The 15,454-nt window shown below is 39.5% G+C and overlaps 1 protein-coding gene and 1 long non-coding RNA gene across 11 annotated transcripts in view; one reads left to right on the top strand and one right to left on the bottom strand.

Moving 5' to 3' along the window:
* Positions 1 to 6,576, bottom strand: part of CASD1 (CAS1 domain sialic acid O acetyltransferase 1) — a 79,012-nt gene extending 72,436 nt beyond the window's left edge. For 6 of the 9 annotated variants that reach the window (XR_013553814.2, XR_013553813.2, XR_013553811.2 and 3 more), the window contains exon 1: positions 5,962 to 6,569. Coding sequence is in view for 2 of the 9 variants with exons in the window: in XM_078442402.2 (XP_078298528.1) it covers positions 5,962 to 6,526 (565 nt within the window). In the remaining 7 variants the exon portion in view is untranslated. Of the gene's footprint in view, positions 1 to 5,961 lie in introns of all 9 variants that reach the window. The other 3 variants (XR_013553817.2, XM_078442402.2, XM_078442396.2) reach the window with 3 other exon arrangements.
* Positions 6,577 to 6,653: 77 nt separating this feature from the next.
* LOC144615506 (uncharacterized) overlaps positions 6,654 to 15,454 on the top strand; it is a 63,048-nt gene continuing 54,247 nt past the window's right edge. Inside the window, exons 1-2 of one of the 2 annotated variants that reach the window (XR_013553883.2) lie at positions 6,654 to 6,836; positions 8,724 to 8,802. This is a non-coding gene — a long non-coding RNA (uncharacterized LOC144615506). The remainder of the gene's footprint in view (positions 6,837 to 8,723; positions 8,803 to 15,454) is intronic. The other variant, XR_013553877.2, reaches the window with a different exon arrangement.

Below are 15,454 nucleotides of genomic sequence, written 5' to 3'. Positions count from 1 at the left end.
TTTTTGTTGTTGTTATTTGATTTTTGTGTGTTAGTAGAACTTTAAACAGAAACACACCCTGGCCAATCTACAGTATGTGGGATTGTTATTGTTAACCATCTATATGAATTATCAACATGGTTTTGTGGAGATGGAAGTACCAGACCAAAACATCTTAAAATAACCAGTCTTTCTCCACCAGAAAATGTGTTTTAAAATGCAAAGTTCTTTTCTTCCTCGATACTACTACTCACACATTGTTTTTCAGTAGTTCAGCCAGTGGGAAATAACAGCTCTCAACTGATGAACCCAAACTAGAAAACAAAAAAACAAAAAACAAAAACAAAAAAACAAAAAACAAAAACAAAAAAACAGCAAAACAGATTTGAAGCTGTCACTAACCAAAAGACACTATAAACATAGTTCTTTAGAGACTACTAGTCTTTCCAGGAAAGAAAGTTCTAATTTGCTAACGAATGCTAGTTGGTGATAACTCTTCTTAATATATTTTATGATGCAATTTTTTTTTTTTTTTTTAGTAATCCTTGTATCTGACATTAATACTCTCTGTATTATATCAGTTAAGGCTCAGTCAGAAGACAGAAACTGCACTGCTATTTTAATAGAGAGACTCTAATATAAAGAAATATAGAAAAGCAAAAGAATTAACCAGGCAACTGAAAAGGCAAGAGACTTTTTTTTATACTTGTCAGGAAAATAATAAAAATACTGGTGATAATAACTACTATTATCATCTGAAAATAAATTAACCTAATTTAGAAAAGAAAACTCCCACAAAATTCCACACTCAAACACAAGTTCTCTTTTACTGAGAAGGAAATACTTTTGGATCAAATCACTAAATGTAATCTAGATGTTAAAATAAGTTAACATGCCACATCTTCATTATGCATACTAAGTATATGTAAATATCTGCTGGCACATACTTCCCCGTCAAAATTGACCCAGAAAAACCTCCAAACAAAAGAAAACAAAAAATCCCAGTCATTATTTTCAATTGCCTCATATAATTTTGATAGCTGCTTTAAAACAACCAGTGTGAGATGCAAGTTGCCAAGTGCTCAGATAAATCAAGCTAGGAACACAATAAAAACAAACAAAAAACAAACAAACAAAAACAACTAAAGGGAAAGAATTATCTACTTCAGCTATCTCCAATACTAGATTATCTAGATGAATGGCTGTGTCTTCCTCTTCATTCTATTACCTTAACCATAAGCATTCTGGTTTGTCAATCTAAAGTCTTGGGTTTTTATACATGATTTTTCTATGTTAGAAAGATACTAAAAGCAAACAAAATAAGTAAAAAGACAAATTTTTAAAAAGCCGAAAAACAAATGTAACTGCTAAAGAAAATATCTAACATGCTAAATAAACTGTAGCTTATATTTTCCTTTGAATAGAATATCTCTGGCACACTGCACCTTTAGACTGGCTGAATCATCCTACCAAAGCTATCTGTTTATTACTACCAACCATGAAAATATTAGATCATAAAGTTTTTTTTTGTTTTGTTTTGTTTTTTTTTTTTTTAAATTTTTTCCCAACGTTTTTTATTTATTTTTGGGACAGAGAGAGACAGAGCATGAACGGGGGAGGGGCAGAGAGAGAGGGAGACACAGAATCGGAAAGAGGCTCCAGGCTCCGAGCCATCAGCCCAGAGCCTGACGCGGGGCTCGAACTCACGGACCGCGAGATCGTGACCTGGCTGAAGTCGGACGCTTAACCGACTGCGCCACCCAGGCGCCCCTAGATCATAAAGTTTTTAATATGATTTGTAAAATATTTTGTTTGCCTAAAATTCAGCAAGGTTACACTTTGGTCTGTGCTAAAAAATCACTGTTTACATTTTTCTTTTGACAAACTAGGAATGCCTACATTACAAGTGGCATCTTATAGATCAGGATCTTTCTGGCAAAGAAAGAAAAGGCTAAGAGACCTAGAGTTGCTTCTTTCTTAAAATTCGGAAGCTTTGAACTCACTTTTCTCCAAAACATGCAATAATACTTAATACTTGCATTTAATAGGCCTGGTGACAGAAAGGAATTAGATTTCAACAAACTTAAAGCATTTGAGACAAGTTTACTTTATCAATTAAAAAATTAAAAATTGTCCAGATTGGAATTACCCTTAAGGCTATTGATACTGGCCTCTTGTCACAGAAATGATGTTTTTAATCTATAATCACAATAGAAATGGACATTTTGTGATTTAGTAACTTTAGAAATTGAGAATATTTAAAAAACATACAGTTAATAGGGTTATTTTTTAAAACGTTTCTATATTTTATATAAAAATATTAATAATGAAAAAAACCCCTCTATTTTGTAAAGTTGAGATCAGAACATGCTATTAGAACATGAAATTCAATTAAAGCCAAAAGAACCAGGGGCCCCTGGGTGGCTGAGTCGGTTGAGCGCCCAACTGCAGCTCAGGTCATGATCTCACGGTTCGTGAGTTCGAGCCCCACGTCGGGCTCTGTGTTGCCAGCTCAGAGCCTGGAGCTTGCTTCGGATTCTGTGTTTCCCTCTCTACCTCTTCCCTGCTCACATTTTGTCTTGCTCTCTTTCAAAAAGAAATAAAAACATTTAAAATAAAAAAAAATAATAAAAAAACAAAAGAACCAAATGAAAGGAGAAAAATAGGACTTCAAAAAATAAGAAAAATAAGGACTTCGAAAATCTATTTATCCAGTTATTGTTTATGGAGTTTCTAATGTGTGTTAAACTCTGATGATTTAAAGATGAATAAAATACCCTTGGAGGCTTATAGTTTGTGTGGGGGAGATGGATACAAATTATTACAATATAACATAAGTATGTACTAACTTCTATAGAAACACTGAATTGTTAATTCTTACTTCTGTGGTGGTGACATTTGAACCAGACCCTAAAAAAGAAAGACCCTAAAAAAGAAAAATCTGTACTGTTTTAAGGAGGGGGGTCACTGCAAGCAGAGAAAATCAGGTATCTGACATATGTAAAAGGGAAAAGCATATTTAGACTGTGAGCCTGAAGTTTAGAAGAAGGAAAAAGATAAACATAGGTAATAAAAAGTAAGCTGGTCAGATTCTGAAGTTGTACACATGCAACTTTCAGAAAATTATTTTACTGGAAAAAGAAGGGGAAAACTCTTGGCTGGTACTGTGAGGCTGAATTAGTGTTTCTAAATGATTTAACCCATTTCCCTCTGGAAAATGCTTTCTCACTCCATCTTCTATACATCACCACTGCCTAAGAAGCTCTGAGAAAGGCAGTCTATAACCTAATGGCATGAGGCAGACTAACTAACTGGGTTGTAAATCCTAGCTCAGTCACTGACTAATTGTGTGTCCTTAGGCAACTTAACCCCTCATGCCTCATCTTTACAATGTAAATAATACTGTAATTCGCTGGATCTAAGACGACTGATTATAATATAGACACATCATTATTTTATGTAACACTAGAAAAATGCTATCAATTAAACTTTGACCTGCAACAAAGTTTTAAAAATTCATCCTGATTACAGAGATGTCAAAAATGGGGGGTGGGGGTGGGGAGGAATGATATATGATAATTTATCTACTTCATAGAATGGCTGGAAGGACAAAAGAAGATCAACATGTAAAACCCTGAGTAGAACAGTGATTGACATATAACAAGTACTCAATGTTATCACGTGGTGTTTGCCAAGCTTTACTTTCTGTTGTATATAATGCTTTCTTTACTTCCTATAGTTTGTATATATATATTCAAACTGTATTCACTCTACCTTGCCTGAGGCAAACTCATACCGACACAGTGGACTTTTTAATATAAAGCCTAAACCTCTGTATCTAATATAAGGTCCTTACTTATTTTTAAAGATTTATGATATTGTGATTCAAGCGTAGGGACATCTTTGTGTCAAGGGCGCTACATTTCACTCAGTTTGACACTGCCAAAGCATGAGGATGTCTAAAAACTTCCTGGTATGATCATTATTCCTCCCAAACAGTCTCTGGCTCAAGTTTTTGACATTCAGTCTGGGCAAGTACACACACCAGGTGTACTGCTTCACATTCAAGGCACTGAAGCACCTACAGAAGCTGATGACTAGCTTCTGCAGGAGGCTTTATAAACAACCCCAGATTGCCACACTGACTCATAAGGTTCCATCTGACATTCTATTTTCCCTTCTGATGACAGATTTTGAAAGGATGAAATATATAATCTAAATATAATAATCATCCAAGCTTATCAAAAGATAAACGCACAATATAAAAAAAGGGAGGGGGGACTAGATGTTTACTTTTCCCACTATAGCATCAGTTACAACATTTACCTTCACCACCATCACAGAGACAAAATCGAGTTAGAGTACTGTCATCTTATAGACAAGATCGAGTTAGATTACTGTCGTCTTATACCAAACTAACATAAAATGATTAATAGTAGTTAAAAATTTTTCTTCAAAATGACCACAAATTAATGCATCGACACTATAAAACATTAGTTTTATTTTGTACATCAAAGTGTCTGACTTCTGTTACAGCCACTGCAGATGAACCAAAGCCCGGCCAGATCACATGGCTGTGATCTATAGGAGGCTGAAGGGAAAAGGCCAAAGGGTATAAAGAATTTCTCTTTTAAAATCGATTTAGTGCATTCATATAAAGACCTATTCGTCCATTATGGTACTAGAGTATAAGATTTTTAATCCTCAAGAATTGGAGAACACAAGGCAGCAAAACTGATCAAAATGTCCTACACTTTGAAAGATCTCCTGGGATGAAAACAGAGCTCAGATTCCTGTACCTGGTTTACTGGATATTTTGCCAAAGTGGTGTGAAGTTAAATGGGAACAGCGTTAAATGTGCACCTGTCCATTACACATTACATCTTGACCAATTAATCTCACAGTCACCAAGAGCTGTCCAGATAATGGTTTCGATAATACTAAGAGCCAAAAATAAGAGATCCTATCATTATTAATTTCCCTCAGCTTGTCAGCCTCTCTCCTAGTGGCATTTTAACACAAAACTAAAAAAAAAAAAAAAAAAAAAAAAAAAAAAAAAAAATCAATCAACAAGGACAAGTAAATACCCCTTGATTACTGAAAGATAGTTCGTTCTGAAATACGGAGGTCCTATTTCCTTTCCCCCTTTACACCAATTTCAAAACCCACATTGAAGGCCTCTTTGCAAACTGCTTCCAACGTTAATTTCCCTGCCCACCTCGACTCCTGTCAAGCCAGAACTTCAAATATCTGCCCCACTGTCTTTAATTTGTAAAAAGTGTGCAATCAGAACCCTTTAAACGTTTCTGAATCACGGAGGCTGGGTGACACCTCCTCCATTTGGCCAAGGGCATCCTTTGCCAGCTGTCGCCCCCGCGGCAGAGGAAAATGGGGCGGCCCCTGCCGCTGTCCAACAACAGCTCGGCTTAGCCGTACAGGGCAGAGGCCGGATTAAACAAAGGCGAAAGAGCCAGACCCCTAGGGCGCAGAAATCGACGACCCCAACTCCGGGCAGAGGTGTCCCCTTGCAGGGCGGCCTCCGCCTTCGGCGGCCCGGGCTAGTCCCCCCCCCCCCCCCCCCCCCGCCCCGAGGGCCGCGGGGCCTCCCTCCTGCACTCGAGCCCCGGGCCTGGCGCGACTACCTCGGCCCAGCTCGCGCTGGTGCTCGGACCCCGGCAGCAACTCGGGCCAGACCCGGGTCGGCTGCCCGACCGCAGCGCTGGGCGGCTCGGGGGGCGCCAGGACCACGGGCCCAAGTCCAGGGGCGGCCCTCACTGGAGTCCGCTCACTAGGCCTCGGGCGCCCGGCCCGCCGCCGGGGCCACCTGGGGGCACGTGGGGCCACCGCCTCCCCCGCCGGCCCGGCGCGCGGGCGGGCGGGCGAACGCGTGAGCGTGGGCGTGTGTTGGGCGAGGGGGGCGGCCTCCAGCCGCCGCGTCGCCTCCTCCCCCGGCCGGCCCGGGCAGGGGGAGGGCCCGCTCACCTCGGTAGCGGCGGGAGGCGAGGTGGCACGCTGCGAGGAGCAGCACGGCCACCAGCGCCAGCACCTTGGCGCTCCTCACGCTGAAGTAGTGGTTGATCTCCCGCTTGCCCAGGTTGTAGGCCAGAGCCGCCATCTTGGTTCCTCCATGACAACAGTGCGCGGCGGAGCGAGGAAGGGGCGCCGCACAGGGGCAGCACTGGGGCGGCCGCCGCAGCCAGGCTAGGAGCCGCCGCCAGCTCCCGCGGCCGCCACCCGCGCCTCCCGCCGGGGAGCCTGACCCCGCCGCCGCGGCGCCCCGGGCCTCCACCTGGCCCTCCTCGGCCGCGGCCGCCTCGGCGGCTTTCCCCCAGACTCGCCACCCCGGCTCGGCGGTGGCGGTTCCCCAGGCGCCCTGGACGCCTGTCTCCTCCCCTTCCTCCTCCTCCCCTTTAGCCTCCTGCCTTAATAGCGGCTGCGCCTGCGAGGGGGGTCCGGATGCCCGGTGCTCCGGGGTCACGGGCTCCTGATGGCCCTCTGGGGTCACCGGGTCATGGGCGCCAGCGGGCGGCGGCAGCGTCAGTGGCATGGGGATGTGGGGAGAGGGAACGAGGGGTCCGACCTAGCCCGAAAGCGAGCTCTGGGGCTTTCTCCTGTCGTACTGGCCACTACCTGAGTCTAGGTTGGGGCAACAGAACTACAGTTACGGAAGAAAAGTACACATTATTCCACTTCTTCCTTCCGCAACGCACCCTTTCCTGACCTTTCTATCCCCCTGAACCTGCCCAGCTGGATGCGACGTCCCAGGGGCTTATGGTCAAGCTAGCTGGTCAGTCTGGCTGATCGTAGGTGCTTGCCAGATGTCGAAACCGCTGATAGCCCTAGCACTCAACCCACGGGTAAGACCAGTTTCAACTCTTAAACTCACTTTCTTGGTCCATTTCTTTTGAAACTTAAAAAAATTCCTCAGTTTGCCCAGTTCCAGTGGGCAAAGGCCCACTGAAGTACAGAGTACAAGGTACGGAAGGAACCTAGGTTAGTGCAGGTGTCGGGGAGAAAACATCCTCAGTCTTCATTTGTATTTACGTGAGGTTAGTAGGTGGATACTCCAAACATTAAAACGTGTGTTCATACTAATCATTCCTGTTCCTAAAGATGGTTAATGTTTTTGTGGTTATCAATAAAGCAAGCATGCCTTTGCTTTTGTTAAGCTCTTGTTACCCTCACCCAACTTTTTTTTTTTTTTTTTTTTTTTTTTTTTTTTTTTTTTTTGGTCTCTCCTGTGCTGCCCCCAGATGGGAATGGTTTTTTACTGTTTCCCTATCTACTTGCCTTGTATAAGTGAGTCATTGGTTAGTTGGGGTGTTTTCAAGTATTCTTTCCCATTTAGCCATTCCTGAACTCGTGTTCATGAGCCCCTCTTAAAATTATAGAATGTTAGGTTTGAAGGGACTATTGAGATCTTGTCATCCCAATTCTTTTCATCCAAGGACTCTTTTTATTATGTTTTCATCCATGAACCCCATATCTTGAAAGATTTTGTCACTTAAATGAAATCACATACATCACTGTCATGGATGTAATGCTAATAAGCAATAAAGTTAAATAAGTGTACAAACACTAGGCACTGTTCCCTGGAAATGGTCGCTTAATTTTGGCTGTCACTCTTCTGATCCAAGGTTGATCACATGCTGGAAGAATTAAATCTGATATTGTAAAAACCAGATAAGTAACTCTGCTAACAGCATATGGTCCACCAATAACATCCTAGAAATTTCTATGATGTCATCAACAGCAAATTAGAATTTCTGATCAGCGTGTGATAACCAGTGTTAGCCTGCGGGGTTGATTTAATGCCTGCCAAAAGTAAAGAAACTTGACATTTTATTTAATTGCAATTTCCGGAAGGCTTTCTGAAATATTGTAAATAGCTTGTGGACTTCTTTCTTCCTTCCCTCTAGTTTAAAGCTAATCCCTCTCCTCTCCTCTGAATCTCTTCCTGTCCCCCTTTCTTGGGGTGTTGATGACTCCATCAGTCATCCCTATGTCAATCATCCTCTCTCTGTGTCTTCTTTAAACTCTCCCTTTCTCCTGTTTCCCTTCCACCAGTAAGTTTCTCTTTTTAGGGAAATACATCCCTGGACTCTGTATTTCTGTGTGTTTACTTTTCCATCTCTCTTTCCTTCTCTGACAAGTATCTAGAAAGAGGAGTTGACTTTGAGGTCTCCATTGGCTCCACTCCCATTCTCCTTTCTAAGTAACTCTCAAATATACTGCCTCCTCTCCATCTTCTTGTTGCCTTGGTTAAGGCATGATTTCTTGCCCAAATTTCCCATTTTTTTAAAACTCGTCTTCCTCAATTCTGGCTCAAAAATCCAATCTTTCTACCTCTCTGCCACACCTCTAACCAGACTGAACTTTTTTTTTTTTTCCAGACTGAAGTTTTTAAAGCCCAAATCTAATGATGTTAAAAACTAGACCATGGTTCCATGTTTATTTGCCTATCCCTAAACCATCCAGAATGTTTACTAATGCTCTGCAAGTTACATCAACCCTAATAAACTGATAAACAGAGAAAGCATTTGATAGGAATGCCTTAAACTGTGCATTACTTAAAAGCAAAGCAAAAACAACCACATTTTATCCCTCTTCCCCTCTTCCTCCTCCTCCTCCTCCTCCTCCTCCTCCTCCTCCTCCTCCTCCTCCTCCTTCTTCTTCTTCTTCTTCTTCTTCTTCTTCTTCTTCTTCTTCTTCTTTCCAAATGTCTATTTGCCATTGTACCACAGGAGGTCACAGGGACAAAGCAGATAGGAAAAAGAGACTGAAATGGAGCAGCCAGTGCAGCAGGAGGAGCACAGTTTTGAGGTGAGAATCTTCTGGTATAAACTGTTTCTGCTTCACTGTATCCATTCATATTGTTTATACTGATCTAATTTTTTATTATGGTAAAATTGACATATAACATATTAATCTCAGATGTACAACATTATGACAGCATTTATATACACAGTATTATAGAATGATCACCACAATAAGTCTAGTTAATATCAGTCACCATGCATAGTTACCAAGTTTTTTTCTTGTGATGAGAACTTTTAAGATCTACTTTCTTAGCAACTTTGAAATATGGAATACAGTATTATTAACTATAGTTCTTTTCTGATCTGAAAAATTCCTCCTTCCTCTTCCCAAAGCTATCTCTTTCATCCATGCCTTGGGATACTATTTCATTTGAGAACTTGGTCTCATAAGTTTCCCTTCTTTATTTCTACCTTCAACTTTTCCCTCTTCACTGTTTGTCCTACATATAAGCTCAAATGTTTCCTATTTAAAGTGCTTTCCTTAACTCACTACATAATCTCTCTTCTCCCTATCAAACCTCTTAAAGGAACAATCTATAGTTACTGTTCCCATTTTTTCTTACTAGTTATTGATTTTTAAGCTCTCAAAAACTGACTTTTGCTCCTATTATTTTACTTAAACCACTCTTTCAAATGTCAACCACATCCTAAATTACCAATTCCAATGTCTTTATATTAGCTGTATCCTTCTTGACTGCACAGCATTGTTGGAATATTTGCTTTCTTAAAATCTTCTCTTTTTGACTTCTGTGCCACTACATCCTTCTGTCTCTCTTCTTTCCTTTCCTGTGCATCTCCAAGAAGAATCCTCTTGCTTTTTCAAAGCCCTTATATGGAAGTACTTTTCAGAGTTTTCTTGTTTGCTTACTTTTTCTTCTTGGGAAACCTATGTTGCAAGTTGGCCTCAGCTATCACACTGGATCCATGTGTGCAACTTGGATTTCTCTCATGTGCTCCAGACCTCTTTTACATATCTCAGGGATAGCTTCACTGAGTATCTCAAGGTACCTCAGGCTCAGTGTGTTGAATACCAGTTTTATTTTCCTTCCAAGACCATCCATCCTATTATGTTTACCATTTAGTTTATTGACACCACTATCCTCAAGTCATGCCTGCTAATCTTTGACTCATCTTTCTCCTCTGCCTAATCTGAAGTAAGGTTTTTCAACTGGGGGGTGTGATCACAGATGAGCCATTTGATAGTCAGAATAAAGTGCTAAAACTTCTATTTATAGTTAATTTCCATTAGGAATGATTTTAAAAGACAATTTAGGTGATAAAAACAAACTTTGTTCAACACCTCATGAAGCTCCCTTCACAGAGCTGCAAAATGGGGTGGAAGTCAAGGAATTTTTATTTTATTAAAAAAATTTTTTGGGGGGGCACCTGGGTGGCTCAGTTGGTTAAGCGGCCGACTTCGGCTCAGGTCATGATCTCATGGTCCGTGAGTTCGAGCCCCGCGTCAGGCTCTGTGCTGACAGCTCAGAGCCTGGAGCCTGTTTCAGATTCTGTGTCTCCCTCTCTTTGACCCTCCCCCGTTCATGCTCTGTCTCTCTCTGTCTCTCAAAAATGAATAAACGTTAAAAAAAAAATTTTTTTTAACGTTTATTCATTTTTGAGAGACAGAGAGAGACAGAGTGCGAGTGGAGGAGGGGCAGAGAGAGAGGGAGACACAGAATCCAAAGCAGGCTCCAGGCTCTAAGCTGTCAGCACAGACCGTGAGATCATGGCCTGAGCAGAAGTCGGATGCTTAACCGACTGAGCCTAGGTGCCCCTGGGAATTTTTATAGGATTAAAAATAAAGAACAAGGAAGAGAGAGAGAAAAAAAAAAAGAAACTATCTGATTGGCTGGAGTCACATAGTCAACCTTTTTGGCATGAGAAGAAACAAGGAAATAAGTATACAGCCCAGAGCTAGCTTGCTTTTGGGAATTGGCTTCACTGCATTTCTGGTTAAGTTGGTTGGGCATTTAGAGAAACACAATCTAACTTTTGGTTTGTTGTTATGGCACCCCTGAACAGGAATGGCTCATCTTAGGCCTAGAAAGTTATTTCAACATTCCTAACTACAGTAAAACAGGGTTTTATTACTATTTCATATAAGTACATCAGTACTCTAACTTGGTCTATATGTAGAGTCATGTCAAGTGCACTTGGAGAGGAATCCTGAGGGGAATGTGGGAATTCACATTTGTGAAGAGATCAACAATGGCTCACTTAATTTTTTACTTTAAGCATATTGTGCCTATGAACCTAGCAAATGGATTCACAGATTGTATTATCTACTTTCACTTAAACTCAGAAAATAGAAAGTGACATTAAAAATCTCTATGCTGAATGGGAATTAAAGATGATTCTAATTATAAAGGCACTAGTGGTGCACCTGGGTGGCTCAGTTGGTTAAGTAACCGACTTCCTCTCAGGTCGTGATCTGTCAGTCTGTGGTTTGAGCCCTGCCTCGGGCTCTGTGCTAACAGCTCAGAGTGTGGAGCCTGTTTCAGATTCTGTGTCTCCCTGTCTCTCTCTCTGCCCTTCCCCTGCTTGTGCTCTGTCTCTCTCAAAAATAAGTAAACAAAAAATAAAATAAAATAAAATAAAATAAAATAAAATAAAATCACTAGCAAACAAGAATATATAGAATGGAATCTTCTATAACTAATACAAACTCTTCATCAGTTATATTACATGGTTTTAATTTATTATATACCCACATATGGATATGTCAGATATATATGTAGATTATATATCATCCATGACATTCATAGATATGGACAACTTAAATCTGTAAGAAATCAGAAAAAATCTTGAAGTTATCAATATTGTTTGAAGTGAGAATTTTCATTTGCTCATTGTAAACCATAGATCTTGTTGTAAAATACATAAATCTTGTTTGAGGTGAAAGTTATTACTAATACGAAGCCATCAAAATTAACAAGCCATTTAGAAATTAAGCATCCAAACATGAATTAAATCACTCTTTTTAAGAGCAAAAAAAAAAAAAAAAAGTTTGTGAGCACATATGAATGTTTCAAATTACATGTATAATATTAGTTCATTAGAGCAGTACATATTTTATAACTAAATAAATATGCATTAGTTGGAGGAGTGCATGCTGAAATTGTAACTGATATCGGGTGCACATCAAAAACCCCAAATCACTTACTTACTGAATCACCATATCCTGTTTATTCTGGCTTCCTCAAAGCTCTTTCCTCCCTAGAATGCTCTAGTTCAGGTTCCAACCTAATCATTGCAAAAGATTCCCACTGAATTCCTTCCACTAATGTCTCACCTTTCAATCTCTTTTTTTGCTAATTGCTGCTAGAGTTGCTTGTCTGAGGCTTATATTTGGTCTTGTCATTTCCCTGCTTAAAAACTTTGGTGGTTCCCTGTTGGGACACAATGAATTCCCAGCCTCTTAACATGTTTAGAATTGTTTGTGGTTTGGCCTAAACTGCCATTTCTTCTGTTTAGCTCTCATTTCATTCAACCATGCTATCCCACAAGCCAGGAACATTATATATCTGTCACTTTTCTCTTACTATTCCTTTAACTTAAAATACTTTTTTCTCTGCATCTCACATTCTACTTGTTTAAAACCTGTCTTCTTCCCCCCCGCCCCCCAATCCCCTTTAACTTTATTGAGGTACGACTGACAGATACAATTGTTTATATTTCTAGTGTACAATGTGATGATTTGATATATGCACAGTCTGTGAAATAATTACCACAATCAAAAGAACTTTCTCCTTTAAAGCCTGCTCCATTTTGCCTCTTCCATAAAGTAAGCACATGGCTCCTTATGGGAATATAACTCCTTTCTCTGATTTCTCATAGTACTTTGTTCCTGTCTGTGCTTAAGTATGCATTCAACACAGGCCCTGTCCAGTCAAAACAGATATCTTCTTTACTTGTGCATACTTGTGTGTTTTGGGAAATTACCAGCTCAGTCTTTTGGGATATATCCCACTGTGATTTATAATCTATTCAGTTATTATGTTTATCTTTGTCTTCTTCATTCCTCTCCTTCTAGATTTTATGCATTGGGGCACAGGGAGTTAGTACTTTTTGTATTATTTGTAGAGAAAACTTATGAAAGACTTAGAAATGGACCAAGATATTGTAGTTGTCTTCAATGGAAAACTAGGCATTGTCCAGATTATCTGATTCTATCAGGTCTCTGAATCTTTTATTGTCTTTGAGTTATTTTACATTGCTCCAAGTTATATAATACTTATAGTAATGCAAATGATTTTTGTCCATAGAAATGCAAATTGTATCTCATTGGGATTCAGTTGATTATTGCTCTGTGGATATTGAGCAGTTTTGAAGTTTAACATTTGTTAAGCAAATTTACTTCACCACTCCTAATGCCATATATGTGTGGTTCTTTTAATTCTCCTTTGAACCAATTGTAATATCTTCTGGTTCCTTCATTAATTAATGAATTAAAGAAAAGCTTTGACACATGTTCATTTTATATCTGTATGAAAGTCTTGCTATATCTTCTTCTAAAAATTATCTTTTAATACATGACTATGACTTGAACTTAATAAATATTAATGTTTCTCAAATCCAAATTAAAGGTCATTTAATGAAGAACACTGGAAAAAATTGAGGCACTTTTCTTCTAGGAATTTTTGAGAGTATGGGGTAGATCAATATTTTCCAAACTGAATTTTGGCTTGTCTGAACAAGTGAACAATCTCCTACAGGACATTTAAAGCTTGTTTCTGTCGCAGTGAATTTGAATATTGGTCTTTGGAGTCTTTGATCAAGTTGAGTATACCCAAAACAAAACAAAACCCAAATATACAATTTGTATTTACTCAAGTATTCCAAAACTGATACAAAAAAGAATAAGAAATTCTAAAGTGTTACTCAATTATTTATTACATTACATCATTTTTTTTTAGCCAAAAGATTTCACCTTGACAAAAATTACACAAAAATCTTCTCAATAATCCTTTGGAAGTTGTAAAAGGTAAAATTTTCATATGTGTTATAATAGTCTAAATGTAAGAAACACATCCTGAGTGCACCATATGTTCACATCTGTCCTTCTTGTCTTCAGATTGGGAAATGCTTGAGAATCAACCTTAGGTCTCTGTTTTTTGTCTAAATTCTCTGCATATCCCAATTGTATTCTCTTTCTCCCACTTTTTCAGCTTCTTTTCTATCTCCTTTTCTTCCACTCCAATTGTAGTGTTTCCCAAACATCTGTACTTCCGAGAAAGTTCTTCACTCCCTACCATCGGATTCCCATTCACTTCACTGTTTTGGACAAAAGTGGAATCAGAGAAGACGAGAAAAGAGTGGACAGATTGGAGACAGACTTTAGAAGCAAAATAGACAACACTTACTGATGTATGTAGGAGATGAGGAGGAGAGAGAACCAAGGGTGACTTCTGTTTTTGGCTTCAGGGACCATTTACTGACATGGGGAGACTGGAGTGGGAATGAGCTTGGAAAGATGATCAGAACATTGTTTTCAGTTGCTTTTTGTTTGCATTGAAATGTGTTTAGAAATTAAAACCCAGAAAATACAGTATATACTACATTTTCTTGTGTGAAATTCTGCTGCAGCCACCACTCTCAATACCCTCTCTTGAGGACAGAAAAATGCATCTTCCCCTCATTCCAAGTTGCACACTTTTTTTTTTTTAAGGATAAAGGGGAGAGGGATGGTAGTGTAACAATTATTTTGCCCTAGGTCTTCCTCAAAGGCTGAGACAAATTCTCCTTTCTGTACAAGAGTTGTTTAAATTAGCTGGAAATTCACAGTTCACTGCTTTTTAAAAGGCACCCTATCCCTTAGGGAAGGAGAATATGAATATCTCCTACTGTTTCTAAGGTGAAAGATGTTAACCATTGATCAGATCAGATTGGGGCAGCTTGAACAAAAAAAAAATTCTAAATGACCTGCCTGGTTTCACAGCCTTCTGGCCCAAATGGTACTGACATTTTCATTAAGCAGGTTAAGGAAAACAATAGAGGTTAATTAACTTAGTGGTGTTTCAACTGAAATGGCCGAAACTGCCCTAGGCCTCAGGTAAGTCTAATGTTGTTAGTCTCATCTTGGCCTTCCACTTTACACTATATCACCTTTGAAGGTCTGTAAACAAATTAGAATCGCTTTTTGTGTATGGCTGCGTAGCTCACAGGGATGTGAAAATATATTAGGTAACGTCTGTAAAGCACTTTAAATGATTTATTCTTGAGCCAGTTTTTCCTAAGGGATACTTTGTCTCACACGCTTCTAATTGCCATCTAGCTAGATGATAAAGAGCAATCTTCAACTAAACACTTAGTGGGTTGCAGGAGATGACTCATAGATCTTTTTACTCTATGCACACAGAACATATACTTACATTTCCCATCATGAAATTCTGCCTTTTTAACTAGCATATTTTTCTTTTTGGTGACATTTAGATATCATTTTTGGTTTGCAGAAGTGGCAGGTATAACTTTGTGGTTGTTAGAAAAAAAGTTTTTACTACGGGGGTAGAATAATGTAAAAAGAGCGTAGGTTTTGAAAGAATGTTCGGGGTTTGACACCTGGCTTCACCATTTACTCGCTAAACAATGTGGCAAATCATTTTGCCTGTTGAACTTCAACTCTCTTACTTGTAAAATGAAGATAATAATACCTATCA

The sequence above is a fragment of the Panthera onca genome, chromosome A2 (genome assembly GCF_046562875.1).
Source record: "Panthera onca isolate mPanOnc1 chromosome A2, mPanOnc1 haplotype 2, whole genome shotgun sequence".
Taxonomy (NCBI): domain Eukaryota; kingdom Metazoa; phylum Chordata; class Mammalia; order Carnivora; family Felidae; genus Panthera; species Panthera onca.
Note: the sequence above shows the minus strand (reverse complement) of the source record. Positions and strands in the feature narration are given on the sequence as shown.